The 16,190-nt window shown below is 44.3% G+C and overlaps 1 protein-coding gene across 2 annotated transcripts in view; it reads right to left on the reverse strand.

Annotated features, from left to right (window-relative positions):
• gse1b (Gse1 coiled-coil protein b) overlaps window positions 1–16,190 on the reverse strand; it is a 170,040-nt gene that overhangs the window by 54,209 nt on the left and 99,641 nt on the right. Inside the window, exon 1 of one of the 2 annotated variants that reach the window (XM_086184994.1) lies at window positions 15,174–15,674. The exons of the other annotated variant lie outside the window; for it this stretch is intronic. Coding sequence (XP_086041120.1) covers window positions 15,174–15,210 — 37 coding nt within the window. The 5' untranslated portion in view covers window positions 15,211–15,674. Of the gene's footprint in view, window positions 1–15,173; window positions 15,675–16,190 lie in introns of those variants that run through there. 2 annotated transcript variants of the gene reach the window in all.

The following is a 16,190-nucleotide window of genomic DNA, read 5'->3' on the forward strand; positions in this document are numbered from 1 at the left end:
AAAACACCTTCATCATGACCACTTGTGAATTCTATGGAAACTTACCTGCTTTCCTCACACATGAGCTCAGTAGGACATGACAGAGATTTTGTAGGAAGAGGATGGCTGGATAAAGTTGGTTTAATATACAGCTCAAGTATAGCTCCTCTGTGTAATGTCTATAGATAAATTCAGGTTTGTAATGCATGAGTGAAAGAGGCTTTTCTGCGAGTTAGACATTGTAAGGTTTAAGAAAGCATTAAGAGTGGAGGAGGTCTCGGTAGGGATGAGTATTCAGGAGATTCCTGGAGACGGAGAGGCACAGCCCTGTCTTGATAGCATTGGGTAGCTAGTTCCATCATCAGTAAACAACAACTCAGTGACTTGAATTTAATTCAGGTGGCCATGGGGAGCCAGTGGAGGTTTATGATGCTGCATTCTAGAACTGAGTCAGTAGACAAATGTATATTTAAATATCTAAAGCAGTAAAGTACCAAATCAAACTGCAATTGCTCTCTCTTTCACAGACTTAATTACAGATAAACAAGTGCAACAGCACCTGAAAAAAACATGAACCAGCCAACATGTGGAGGTAATGATCTATGAATCAACAGGTCAGAAATCCAGTCAGCCTTCTCTGTTTTAACCCCGCTGTCTCACATCTCATAACAACAGAGAGAATGAGAGAGACGGATTGTGGTACTTATTAGCATGCAGCAGGCCGAGTGTTGCATTAGTGCTACATTAATGTGGTGGTCACGTCTGGGACACAGACAGACTGCATCAAGCTCATCATCACTTTTTGCACACATCAAGGACTCTGTCAAGATCTGCAACCGAGCATGCTTGTGCAAGAGTAACAGGAAATGTGGTTTATGGCCAATGATTCAGACAGATAAGCAGTGCTCTACGCTGAGCTAAATGTATTGAGATTTCGGTTGGTGTCAAGGGAACATACATGTGTGAGGTCTGGATATTGTGTTCGTGAAGAGCGTCACATATGACTCATGCCATTCACATCCAAGAGGTGTGTGGGCAGCTAGTGGCTTGGTTTTAACACCAAAGAGACACAAGTGTGTGCAAGTGTGTGTTAGACATGCACATGAATGTAACATATGCCATTTGGGTTTACCCAAAGCACACTACACTTCCATCAGTGCCCACACTTCTTAAGGTTACATCCTCCTGTGAAACTCTCAGTAGATTAGAGGAAACTTTATTGAGCCCCAAAGAGGAGTTGTTCCTGAAGTAAAAGAAAGAGATAAAAATATACACTGTATACAACAAATTCTAAGGCCTGTTAATACAGGAATTTTTGGGCCGATACCCCTATTGGGGAGCAAGAAAATTAGGTATTGATATGTATCAGGTGAAATATGTATATAGTTTATTCAATAAATCCTAAAATACGGTTACAAAGCTCTTTTGACACCAATGTGTAATGGAGGCAGGAATAATTTACAGATAAATGATAAACTTCATCAATCCAAAATGACGCATATCAATGTACTGGACAGCACTGTCACTTTACTCTGCACATAATGATTTCTGGGGCTGAGGATGCCAATGTTGGGGAGTACAAAATTCTGAAATCAATATATCAGCCAATATTATTTTTGCAAAATGATCCCTCAATTGTAGTCATCAAAAGCTTGTGACAAAAATCTATATTGAAGGCAGCATATTTTACAGTTTAAAAATAAATGTTATTTTCCAAAATGTATTGTAATGGCTCTTTAAACTACTAAACTACTTCTGACAAGAAAAGAAATCTATGATACGCTCATATATATATATGTATATACACACACGTGTGTGTGTGTGTGTGTGTGTGCGTGTGCGTGTGTGTTCAGAGAGAGAGAGTTAGCGGGAACCTGTACTGTAAAACATTAAAACATTAGCATCACTGTGTACACAGGCCTCCGAGGTAAAACCATTTCCATTGTTGAAAAGGTTGCTATTGTCACAAGGAGAGAGCACAGAGTGTGTCATGGATCATCTACTGAATATGTTTGAGTGCTTTAATGATTTATTTTCATCACAGCCTGATGAGGTATGGTCAAAGGCACGTGGAAAAAAAAACACCCTTTACTGAGTTCCTCTTTCCCTTTCCTCCCAATCCTCACATCATATCATTGAATACTGCAGGCCTGTTAGCTATGAAGCATTTCTCTCTCTGTTAGTGCAGCCATCAATTAAACCTGCCAGCTTCCTTTCTTCCCCTGGTGAAACACTGAATAAACTTGGCTGGTAAAGAGCACTATGATTCACAAAGCCTTGGTGACATCATTTACCTATTGTGTTGTAAAAGAGCTACAAGGACTGTGCTGTGACTTCAATCAATCTGCAGCAATAAGGGTGCAGCCAACTCCTGGTTTGTAAGACGATAAAGGAAACTAAGGTGCTTCTATCCCTGCAGTACACACACACACACACACACACACACTCATGGATAATAAGGACTAGTCTACATCCTGGACACATAAAAACATAGAGAATTAGAAGTTCCGAAGCAGAAGCTCTGATTTCCCCGCTAAGCAAGCAGGGAAAGGAAGGGGGAAAGATGAGGAGAAAATGAAAGCATTTAGGACTCATCTGCGGGTGAACACCATTGCCTCTCTTTACCTCTAACTGCTAGTTCAGCCCTCTTTTCAGCTCTGTCATTCTGTCCTCACAACACCCACTGTGGGCAACTGGGTAACTAAAGACTGTTCCATTGTGAGTGTTTGGTAACACTCTTTACATTCCAAGGCAACATAAGCTATGGCTATGAACATTAGAAACACATTCCTTTAGCCAAGCACACACTTCTCACTCCTCCAACACACTTTCTCTGCATGCAGATGGTGTGTGCTTAAAACCAGCAGGGCAGCACTGTGCGTGTCAGTGTGTGGTATAGTGTGTGCATGCATTCATATCATTGAAGTGTGTGAGTACGTGTGTGTATCTGTAGTGCTTAAGGTCTCACCTGGGGGACAAGAAATTAACACAAGCAAATTTTATTGCGTTCATTTTCATTTTGCTGGTAACAAGACCATCTGCTAACCATCCTGCTCTACACAAGAAGAAGAAGAAGAAAAAAAAAGACAAGTAGGCTGTGCTGCAATCACTCCGACAGTCCCTTCCTCCTCCCCTCCTCTCTCAGCACCCCTTCAACCCTCTCCGCAACACAGTGAGGGGCAGAGATAACACCTCAAGGCTACGGTGTTGCTGCCAGCCTTTAAACCTCTCTGTCTCCCTCTGCCCTGCTCTCTGTGGTTTTTGTGATGAAAGAGGGGAGGCAGATCAGAGAAAAACATGTCAACCCAAAGACTTGTATCCGCAGCCAAGGCTAAAACCAGTGCAGAGTCACTGCCCTTTACCATTCACCTACAGCACAGACTTGTGAAGGGTGGGTGTCCATGCGCGTGAACAAAGGGACATGGAAAAAGAGATATGAAGCGAAGAGTGCCAGCAGGAAAACACAAGAATTGCTAATATTTTATTGTGTACAAAATGAGAAATATGAAAAAATGTTGTTGTTGTTTTTTTTTTACTGACACACAAAAAGAACTGATCTATTTGTGTGTGTTTGGATACAGATGGGCTCCAGTGGGTTGTCACAAACCCTCTCTGACAGCGGCTTAACGAGGGCACTGGCCTTTGGCTCCTGCATCTGTGTCGGTGTTGAATAGCCAAAACACATAAACGCGATGATTATTAGAAGCTAAATGCATGAAAATCTCCAAACTGGGTTCAATATGTTGCATTTTTTTCATCTGACATAAAAAGACAACAGAAATATAAATGAAAGTGTTTTGTTTATAGCAAATAAAAATTCAGGGAAAGAATTAGTGGCTAGTAGCAGCAGGAAGTCTCTCTCTTGTATTGGAAGGTTCTGAGCGCTGCTGTGAATATGATGGCTCTTTATTTGTGCAGGAGGCACACATCTGACTGCTAGATCCAAACCAGTTGGGAGGGAGTTGAGCAGGTGCGAAAATGGATGTGCGTGCAGTTGTGTTTGGAGGATTGAGTGTTGAGGGAAGGGATTGAACGAGCATGTCTGCATGTTTCCACCTGTGTACGTGCATGTCTGTCTCTTCATTGTAAGGGGGGGGGGGGGCACAGTTGTCTGATACACTTAGACTCCTCATTAATATCCAAAGTCTTCAGAGACCATTTCCATCGGCCCAAACTGTGCCTCATAGACAACCCCCCCCCCCCGTTTCTGTCTTCCTCCCCCACTCCCCACTGCTCTCTGCTTTCCTCTTGGCAGAGCCTCCCCCTGTCGGCAGGTGCACACTCCAGTGGCAGCCAAAGAGCCAACCTGTCCTCCATATGCCCGCCTCCGCATTGCCAGCTTACTCCTGCCACTCCCCACCAGGATTCAGCTGGCCAGTCCTTCCCCAAATCTGTTCCTGCTCTGTCCTGCTCAACCTCTCCCACACTCATCAGAATCAACCCCTGGCCTTTCTTGTCCCACACCTAACCCACCATCCCTCTCGTGTTAATTCTCTCTTTACACACACACGAATCAGTGAAGCAACATGTCTCATCTTCGTGTGTGATTTCATCCTCTCCCTTTTGCCTTATTCTCACCTCTACACTCTGGTAGTCCCCTGACCTTCATCTGCTGTTCGCCACTATCCTCAGCATCCCCCAGCTCTTTTCAGAAACGTCCCTTGACATGATGCAGAGAGACCGGAGCAGACACTCGCAGAGCCAGGAGCCAGGCCACATCAATCAGCACCGGAGTTCAGGACAACTGTGTGTCAGATCGATGTATCATCCTTCAACTGGTTGTACTATGGGATTTATAGGGGATCCTGCTCCAAGATCCGTAGTGTAGGGCATGTTTTACCACTAGCAAGTTCCTCTCTTCTCTAAGCTCAGGGCATGTATCCAGTGTAAGTGCCTGAGAGAAAAAGTGGATATGTGTGGCCAGGCCACTCACTTAGAGTGATGCAACCTTGCCTGACCTTTCCGAGCTTGCACATTTTTCCCCCGGGGGTTGTGAGACCGCCTCTATGAAGGCTACTCTAACACCAAGCAGCCACATAAATAAACACATAAACACAAAAACGCAGCGGCCATCGGGCTGGATGTGAAACAAGTTGGAGATATGTTACCAACACCTCTGCCCCGCTTTTTGGTTGTTTTTTTTTTGGGGTGGGGGGGGGGGGGGGTTGTCGCAAAAAATAGCACATATTGCACACACATGCATAGACAAACACAAATAGTGTATGCAATTTATACTCCACGACCACTGCTGTGCTATTTGTTTTGTGGTTGCTTTCAGGCTTCCATAAACACAAAGTGATGGAACTGTAATCCTGTGCCCTCTTCTCATTATTCCTCCTTCTGTGGAAGTCATCTGACCAGCCTAGAGCCATCTATTCAGGCCACAACCATCATCTATCATCCATCATCCAGACTCTCTGCCCTGCCTCTCCCTCTCATACTCAATCACTTACACAGACACACAAATTCAGAGTGTGACACTAATTTTAATAGGCTCTTTTAGACCCAGCTACTGATCACTTGCCCCATGCCAAACCACTGTCTGAGAAAAGCAGCAGCGGGGAAGGAGAGAATAAGTGAGTGCGCAGAGATATGGATGGAGGCAGGAGAGAGATAGGAAGCGAGGAGGTAAAAAGGAGAGTGAGAGGCGGAGAGACTTTGCCTCGAGTCACCTCCAGTCTTAAACAGGAGCTCTCACCATTCTCTTAATCTGTTTCCCATGATTCATTTCCATTTCCTGTGTCCTGGGAGGCTGGTAGCTTAGCACCGATTGGCCCAAATGGAGGCGTACAAACAAGCACATAGATACACAACCATAAAGCAGGAGTCTCTACAAATAAAGTGAGAGACAAAGGTTGTTCATTCATTACAGCACCGAATGAGGCGATAACTCACTACCCAGGACATGAAGCCCCTGTCTGACCAATTGCACTTCCTGCTGACACCTGGAGGTCATCTGTCTCTCATTCTTAACCCCTCTAACTCCCACACATGGAGTAGAGAGAAGCCCCCCTGGAGACACAGGTATTTACAACCTCATCTTCATCTCTGTGTTCCCTTCTATGAACCCTGGAGGCTGGTCACGCTGGGGAGTGAAAGGGGTCCCTGCCACTCCACATGCAGCATTATCATGTGACACCACGCGAGGAGGAGGAATACTGAGTACATGCTGTGAGAGAGTAATTCATCTTAGAAGAGGGTGAAAATATACAATCTGCATGAGCTGTAGAGAAAGTAGCTGCATGTCTGTATAAGAAGGAAAATGCCAAACAGATTGAACAAACAGGAGGAAAGGGCGTTGAAAACACGCAAATGGCATTTTCTTAATTTCTTGTCTTAAGACGGGTTGCTTTGATGGCTAAGCTCTACAATCCCAATGACTAATGATTGGAAGGCTGTCAGCTTAAAAGGCCTCCCCCACCCATCACAAGCGACATACACAAAGATACACACAAACACACACTCTTATACAGAGTTCCATAATAATAATAATAAAAAAAAGTGCAGTTACCAAATCCCTATTACCCTCTCTCTGGGTGGCACACTTCTCTGTTTCCCCTCCTTTTCCTCATAAATCTTCGCCTCCTAATTACCCCGGGAAGTGAGAGAGGATTAGCGTACTCTTACTGCTAACCTCATCTATCTCTCTTTTTTTTTTTTTGCACTTGTTCCTCTGCTCATTTATGTGTCGTTAAAAGGGTAGGGAACATTTGAGATCAATGGCATTTGTCAGTTTTCAGCGGTACGTGTGTGTGAATGTGTGCTAAGGTGGAAATGACAGTGTCTAAGTTTATTAAAAGCATTGCGTATGAGGTCCCGGCTGCTCGGATGAATACTGAAGCCCGCTAGTCTAGCCAGCAGGTGCTCAGCCAGGAAGGAAGTGGATGAAATGAAACTGATCCTCTGTTACCTTGCAGAAAAGGGTCATCTGCTGCTGCACAGCTTCTGTTTCTCAGTCGCTGAATGTGTTGGAGCAAGGGCATGACCATAACTGCAGCACACACCTGCTTTTATAGTTTAACACCTATTTGCAAAATCTGATTCCTCGTGGTTTTCCCTCTCAGTGTAGAGGAATGTTTGCCAACTTCTCATAAAATTACAAACCATCACCACCCAAAACAACAGGCTTTATCCAGAAAAATAAACTGATCAGAGAGTAAACAAACATTTTTGACTGCTTTTGCTCGCCATACTGCACCAGGTTATATTATCTTAATAGATAAACAAGTATTTTTGAAAAGATGGGAAACTTTGCTCTATGACTTTGAAAACACACATGTTCTGAACTGATAAAACTTAAGATTATGGAGGACACTCTGAGAAGGAATTTGGTGTCTTAGGTAAAAATCTCCACCTGCGATCCACGAGAGGGTCACCTCAAGAGTTTTGGAGAGGTTTCTCTAGAGGGTCACCAACCTGTGCCAGAGTTTTACATGCGGGACATTTACTCCTCTAGAAGCAGCAAAATATTTAACATTAATCAAATGTGCGTGTATGTGAGGGGGGTAGAGGAAAGAGGTGTCGGATACAGTTGGCTGATTGACAGGTCACATATTTACATTGAGCTAGGTATATACACTCATGATAAAGACTTTTATGCTGTTTAATTAATCATCTTAAACAAAGGTGCAAACGGAAAATAGAAAATGATCAAAGAGTAATTGTCTGCTCAGCATAAACATGGTATCAGGGTTCGTGCTGTGTCATCAGTCCTGTAAAGTCCCAGAACAAGGAGTCAAGTCTTTGCAGCAGGCTAAATCAATAGAGGGTTCTCACCTTAAATTGACCATAAAACCAGCCTCACATTTCATCTTCATGTCTGCTTTTCTATATATTTTCTATGTTTGATTCCTCTCCCAGTCACAACAGTGATCGTGTTTACACACGTCATTGTTCCTCTGAACATCATTACCGCATCATATTATAACAAATCAATGGCAGGAACACACCGAAAGTGTGTGTCACCTCCACAAACTCCATGCCAAATCTCAATGTTTATTAATCACTCTGGTGGCCGGCTAGTGGGATGCTGCTCAAGTCGCCATTCTGCTCTGAAATTTTAAACTACAATGCATATCAATGCAAATACGTGGAAAATAATACTGAACACGTGCACGTGTGTGTGTGTGTGTGTGTGTGTGTGTGTGTGTGTGTGTGATTTTGTATGTGTGTGTTCTTGTACTTGCTACATATTGAGGACAAGAATACATATTTAATCAACAGAGTGAGGACATTTTTGGAAAGAGGACATTTTAGCTGATCCTCACATCTTCAAAGGGCCGTTTGAAGGTCAAGACTTGGTTTTAGGGTCAAGGTTAGAATTAGGTTGAGGTTAGGTTTAGGGTCAAGGTTAGGGTCAGGCAGTCAGTTGAGATGGTCAGGGTTAGGATGAGGGGCTAGGGAATGTATTACATCAATGAAAGTCCTCACAAAGATATAAGTACAAGGATGTGTGTGTGTGTGTGTGTGTGTGTGTGTGTGTGTGTGTGTGTGTGTGTGTGTGTGTGTGTGTGAATGTGTGTGTGTGTGTGAACCCAGTACCATCAGATGCAGGCAGGGTTTAATTAGAATTCTCTGTAGTCTAATTTGATTAGTGGAGGCAAAGGAAAATTAAGGCAATTAGAGATTCACTATTTCTGCTGTTGAAATAATATTTCAGGAGAAGGGGTGACAGCATGCGCACACAAACACACACACATAGTGAGGCAAACGTATGGACAGGCCTTTAACATGAAAAAATATATTCAAGTCCAATTGCTGATTGCTGGCACACTCCAAATGACATTCATGTACATTCCAACTCAGATGATGGAGAAGAAATGGTCTTTTTATTCTGTTTGAGTCTGATTAAACCTGGACTTTTAAAACACACATAAACACGTTGGTTGATTTTTTTTTTTTTTTAATTTAAGACCTACATACCAAAGATAGGGGCGGCATGGTGGTACAGTGTTTAGCACTGTCGCCTCACAGCAAGAAGGTTCCGGGTTTGAGTCCCGGCTCCAGCACAGGATCTTCCTGTGTGGAGTCTCCATGTTCTCCCTGTTCCTGTGTGGGTTCTCTCTGGTACTCCAGCTTCCTCCCACAGTCCAAAGACATCAAGAGGGGACGAGGCTGATTGATACTCTAAATTGACCGTAGGTGTGACTGTGAGTGTGAATGGTTGTCTGTCTCTATGTGTTGGTCCTGGTGACCTGTCCAGGGTGAACCCCACCTTTCGCCTGTAGCTGCTGGGATAGGCTCCAGCCCCCGCCTCCCCCCGTGACCCTTAACAGGATAAACTGAAGAAAATGGATGGATGGATGGATGGATGGATGGATACCATAGATAACATAATTGAAGTTTGATTAGATCTGGCATGTATCAAAATCTGACCCAAATGTGATGGGAAAGCATAACTTTGATAGTGAAATAAAAAAATAGAATGTGGGAGTAAAAAAAAAAAGGAAGGAAAAAAAAAAAAAAGGAAGTGCACTGCCTTGAATTCTCACCTGAGCCACTGCACTGAAATCATGATGGACACGAGTCACGCAAAGTCAGTTGTTATTTTGATAACTGAGTGCAGGGCAAATGAAGCGATCTGTTCACCCACCCATCTGAAACACTCTGTTTGGGAAAAAAACAGCTTTTTTCGCTTGGAAATACTTCTGGTTTTGGAGGGAACACAGTGGTAACTTGCGACTCCAGACAAAGTTGAGTGCAAGTTATGTAAGTATTGACAGTATTTAAATGAAGTTTAACATTTAATCTCACTCCGGGCAGAATGTTCTCAGTTGTCAGCAAACTCAAGAGACAGGGAAAAAGTAGGAAGAGAAAGGCCTTCAACTATATTGGATGTAGATTTAAGATTTATATGACATTTTTGGAATTGTTTATTTTGTAATGTGAGTGTGACGGTGTCTTTATGTTTAAATGAGCATTTAAGTAGCCTGTTTTACTGTTTTGTCCTCTTGTGAAATGTAGAATCATCATGGGTGGATGCATCATGACATCACATAAATGTTTGAAAAAGGCTTTTTAAAAGTCATATTTGATCATCATCTTTTTAATGTTTTAATAGCACAGCATTTTGATATAGAAATATAGTTCAACTACAAATGTGTATGCACACTCACTCACTATTTAAAAGAGCAGAGGTGAGCGTCGGCCGTGCCAGTCGAGTGTTTGACAAGCACTCGAAGTGTGTCACACAACTGATATCCCTGGACACACAGCTGTGAAGGAGCAGTCCCACTGCTCCCTCTGTGTGTGTGTGTTTGTGTGTGTGTGTGTGTGTGTGTGTGTGTGTGTGTGTGTGTCCACAGCCGCAGTGGAGCAGAACAAACAAAACCACATACTGTACAACACAACAATACACAAACAACATTAAGTCTCCCTTGTGCTATGCTGACAAGACAACCAAAAGGAACACAAAGAGAGAGAGAGGGAGCGAGAGGGAGAGAGAGAGAGAGAGAGGGAGAGGGAGAAGAACTGACTGCAGTCCATAAATCACTGTAGTATTCTACTGTGATACCAGCCAAGCACCCATTACCCCTCTGCACCTGTTAGCACACAGAATATCTGTCAGAACATTATGTCGCTGTGCGTGTGTTCCTGTGTCTAACATGCAAACCGAATGTCCTCAAAGGGAAAAAAAAAGGAGAAAAATGAATGTGAGAACGCTTAAAAAATTCAATGTCATGACAGCGTTCTGGAGTCACAGAGGTTTTTCATCTCGGTTTGATGAACTGATCTTAAAAAAAAAGGAAAAAAATCTATTCATGATCAACTCTGCATTAATCAAAGAAAACTCTGTGTATTCTATTGAAGGATCAGCTGTGTTATTTCATCCAGTTTGATTGACAGTGATCACCTATCATCAGATTTTTTATTCAGGTGTTTCAATATTTCACAGAAAATGTGCTCATTAGGATCCCCCCTCTCGTAGTGAGGAGTGGAATAAGAAAATACAGTTTTATGGCTTTTAAGAGCTGACATTAGCTTAATTATTAAATTAAAGGAGGTGGATATGTGCTCAATAAAAAGTTCAGTTGCACAAATGTGTGTGCATATTTTTGGGACTCCCCCGACATTGCTGGTGGAGTGTGTCCAGACAAGAGTGGAGGCCACAGGTGTGCAGGGTCAGGGTTTAACAGCCCCGGGTTTACGAGGAGGCTAACGGGGCAGCCGGTGAGACGCGCCACCGCTGACCTTTACGGCCATGACCAGAGCAGTGCCACCTGCGGACTTGCGTGGAACAGATGCCACACCGAGAGCGGGTCATAGCTTTTATAGCAAGAGCAAAGAGAGAGGGAGAGAGAGAGAGAGAGAGAGAGAGAGAGAGAGAGAGAGAGAGAGAGAGAGAGAGAGAGAGAGAGAGAGAGAGAGAGAGAGAGAGAGAGAGAGAGGGTGAGAGAAAGGGTGAGGGAGCTAGTAGTCCATCATTGTGACTGCTTTACTGCCGCTACTACCATCTAATGACAGAGCTGTCAGAGCACATGGAGTGGGAGGGATGGAGGGATGGAAGGACTGAGGAGTGGAAGGGGAGTAAAACAGATAAATGGATACAATGATAGAGTGAACTAGGGGGATAACAGCACAGAGGGAGGAGGAGAAAGACGATGGGAGACGGGTGACACTTGACTAGAAGCTGGCACAAAGAGAGCAGCAGATATTTGTAGAAATTGATTGAGGAAGATGGCTTTAGCTGGGAGAAAGGAGAAGGAGTGTGCCTCATAATGATTACACTACTGCAGAGATAATCTTCTAACACAATATGGACTCCTCTGCTGCCTCTGTCAATGAGTGTTCGCTCTTGTGGGTCTGCGAGCACACACACACACACACACACACACACACACACACACACACACACACACACACACACACACACACACCACTCTTCTCTAGTCTTTTCCCCTAAACAAGCACTCAGTAATCACAAGTGATTAGTCCATATTCTGATCGCTGGGCTCAACACCATGCATACATATTGATTACCCCTATGCGTGTGTGTGTGTGTGTGTGTGTGTGTGTGTGTGTGTGTGTGTGTGTGTGTGTGTGTGTCAGGAGGAAGTCACTGTGTTCTTAAGGAATTGATTTTCAGAGATGAGAGAAGACTATAACGAGAATGTGTTAATCTTGCTTGTCTCTCTTGATGAACTGGAGAATATCCGTTTTCCCTTAAAGTTCAACTATCAGTTGAGACATTAGGTTACAACCCTGTCCAGGCCGGACTGGCTTAGGCTTTGGGTGACTGGATACGTAGAAAACAGATGAGGCTGATGAAGTGTCACAATGAACTTTAAGGCAGGATTAGCTCTCAGCACCTAAACCCCACCATTCTGTGACCCTTCTTGCTCTTTGACCCCACTTCCAGTTGATCCTTCCTTGCATGTATGATTTGCAAATATCACTTATCTATTTTTTTCATTCCTGGCCTGTCCATCTTTTCTCCACTGCTTTAATGACAAGTTTTAAAAGCAGATATTTCTTTTTTTGTTGTTGTTGTTGGGTGGGGGGCTACAAAAGTAGAAAGTGATCCCCGTAGCACAGCAGCAAATGCACACCAAAGAAGCCACAGAGAAAAACACATATAGGAGATATAAGATGCTTAAACAAGATTTTATCTGAAATAATCTTGCAGAATAAAAGAGGGAGGTATGGAGGAGGTTGGATTATGGGAAGAAGGATATAGAGCAGTGTGTGAAGCAGATAGGAGGAGTGTTAAATGAGGGGGTGGGGGGCCTGTGGAGAAGGAGTGACCATGAGCCATCCTCCATTTTGAAGTGGTTACTCCCTGGCTCTGCTACACCTTGGCTGTGATGTGAATGCAATCCAAGTTCAAGTGCTTCTTCTTCTCCACCTTTAACTCTACACCCCTTCGCTGTTATGCTCTCTTAATACATTTCTTTCTCCACTTTCTCTCCTCTCTAACCCTCGCACCCCCTAAACCATTCCTCTTTATTGAACCCTACCTTTTTTGTTGTGAAAAAATCACGGAGAACTAGCATGTGTCTGACATGGTCTCCAAGGCAACGGCAGTTAAGACGGGAAGGCAGGCAGGGGCTCATTCAGTGGCTGAATGAGAGGGGGGGGGTGGGAGGGGGGCAACCTGCAGTGCTGGGCGTGTGCACACACACACACACACACACACACACACACACACACATACACAAACACAACATAAGACAGACAGAGAAAAGGAGATACACACACACACACGCATACACACACACACACACACACACACACACACGCTCACAACCTTTCCAGCTTTAGTCACTGTCACAACCAAGACCCTTTTTTTCCGTCCCTAATCTGTGTGGTTCTCCCGCTGGGCTAGGTTGCTGTGGGTGGGTTAGGGGTCACAAGGGGCAAAAACACACTCACACACACTCACATTAAAGGGGGGTCCACATTACAGGTACTACCATGCAAATCAGAGGGGAGGCAGAAGAGGAAAAGAGGGATGAGGAGATAACTAGGTGGTTGGTTGATCTCCGGGGACTCTGCTCATCCTTCATGCTTTCTCCTCTCATTTTATTTCATTCTCTCTTCCCTTGGTTCTTGTTGCCTTTGATCTATCACCTTTGGTTCAAAGGGTACCCAGTGGTCAGAGGGTCTGACACATGTAAGAGCACCTCGTCCTTTCTCCCTCTTGATGATCCCTGCTTACACACACACTTCTCTATCTGATTCCTTCTGTCATTATTTCTCACACAGCAGGAGGCCTGTGGCCTTTACCAGCAGATCTCCATTTCAAAACACCTCCTTCTAGTAAAAAAAAAAAAAAAAAAGTGAAGACTAGAGATGCAGTGAAGAAAGAGGACAGGACAGAAAATAGTCCAAAGCAGCAGGTAAAAACAAATGTGTCTCTGCAGTGTAAATGCTGCACGAAAAATCGAGGCTAACCTTCGTGGACTTGACATACTATCACTGTGTTTTTGTTTCGTATGAATAACAACAACTTTCAAACCAGCATTTCAGAGAACACTTCACCCCATATCTGCCAAACTTAGGTGTGCGCTCTTATATTCTTAAATAATAATAATAATTAAAAATTAGTGCCGCTAATGTGTTGCTCTGCCAAGCAAACCTAATAGGGTCTTCGCCTGAAGTACCTTCAGGCTCAGGCCCTAAAAACAGCAAAACTGTATGACAAGTATACTCAGGACAGGTCTCATGTCTTCCAAGTCTGACCTGAACAAACAAGCATAGCCATCAATAATATGAATGGACTGCAGGTAAAGGTTCAGTAGTAAGTGGGAAGATGACCAGAGTAAAGAACAGGTTGACAGGAACATTGTAGGGTTGTAAAAAGTGAGAGGTATTGTTGGTTCTGTTCTAATTGTACACTCTACCTGCTGAGTGAAGCACATCAATAATGGAACTCTGCTAAGAGTCAGTAGAGTGTGCCAGCTTGTGAGGAGAAGAGTCATACAGATGAAAACACACATTAAGCTGAGGATGAGTAGATTTGTATCCGGACGTGTGTCACATTTATACATAGGTTAGTAATTAGCATCAAAGTTGTCTTCTCTCATTGCCATCCTCTCCCTGTCTCTCTGTGTCTCTGTGTTTCTCTTTCACTCTCTCTTTCACTCTCTCTCTCTCTCTCTCAATCTCTCTCTCTCTCCCTCTCTCCCTCTCTCTGCCTCTACTGGTTATCCTCTCCACAATCAGTGCCCAGTGAGCTGTGAGACGCACTTAAGCGCCGACCGGCGGTAACCTCATGCCACCCTTACTCCTACACACACACACACACACACACACACACACACACACACACACACACACACACACACACACACACACACACACACACACAACACACACACACACACACACACACACACACACACACACAAGAAGACATATCACACCTTCAAACCATTGTTTTGAATAAAACACACACTGCCACTTAGCGTTCCGGTTACCTGCCAACTTCCCCACTGATAAAGCTTAGTAATACAGAGTGGGAACTGCTGTCACATAGCATTACCAGCTCTGGATCTCTGGTTCCAACCTCAGGACCAGCAGCATAAAGACAAGCTTCTCCTCAGATGTACTCCTGAGCTAACCTCTCATGCACTTTCTGAGGGCAGACACATATGCACACACTGTATAGATACAAAATGGATATACATGAACATTTTTATAAAAACATACAGATATAAACATGTGTCATTCCCACATTTGTGCAATTAGCTTACCTGGCAAGTAGTAAAGTGGTGCTTTTAGTCCAAACATGGTGGCTATTTGAGCTTCATGAAGAGAGAGCAACTTGTTTCAAACGCGCAGGCAGCTGTCCCGTCCTGGATGACTGAGCTCCAGAGGGGCTGCGCCCTCGCAGCCACCCAGAAACAAGGCTCTGTGTGTGGGGAGGCTGACTTGGGATTCAGTCTGTCATCCTTGCTCTCTGGTCCTCTCTAACCAAGCGCAAGGCTGGGACCGCCCAGCCGGCTAAGACACACACATACACAATCACACAGACAGATACACACAGAAAGAGGGGTGCAAGGGTCAACCCCTGAGCTCACCCCAGCCCTCGACCCTTTCACTCTCGGCCCAGATCCCCTGGGCAAAGGGTCACACACTCACTGTTCGTTTCCAAGCAGCAGTAGGAAACACGTTCTCTCCAGCTCTTTCTTACATACACACACAGAATCACACACCCGAGAGTCGGGACAGCTGGGGAAAGATGTAAAAGCTAGCAGTCCAGTGCCAAGAAGAGGCGGCAAGAGGCAGGAGGGAGAATAAAATACAGACTGGGTAAATCCTGCAGACGAGAGCGACGGCTGATTCCTGGGACTGTCTTTTAAGCCTCTATCCAAGAAAGATGATCAGAGGAGAGACTGCTCTGCTTCCTCCGCTACTGCTGCCACTCTCTGTCTGTTTCTCTCTCTCTCTCGCTCTCTCATTTTCTCACCCTCCCTTTCATTGCCGATATGGAGAGGAGGTGTAGAAGAGGAGGAGAGAAGGAGGGCAGAATGAACTCCCTCCAGGCAAGAACACAGCCAGATAACGTGTGTGTGTGTGTGTGTGTGTGTGTGTGTGTGTCCGTAAGTGTGTGTCTGAGTATACTGTATGTGTGTGTGAGTGTGTGTGTGTGTGTGTGTGGGGGGGGTGAGTACTACTAGAGCAGAAAGAGATACAGGAGGTGCCGGCACAGATGAGAGGAAAATAACGGCCACTACTGATGCTTCACCCGAGGAATCGAGTGGTCACAG

This window comes from Aulostomus chinensis, chromosome 2, assembly GCF_037954235.1.
Source record: "Aulostomus chinensis isolate RoL2024-O1b breed Wild chromosome 2, RoL_Achi_v1.0, whole genome shotgun sequence".
NCBI classification, from domain to species: Eukaryota; Metazoa; Chordata; class Actinopteri; order Syngnathiformes; family Aulostomidae; genus Aulostomus; species Aulostomus chinensis.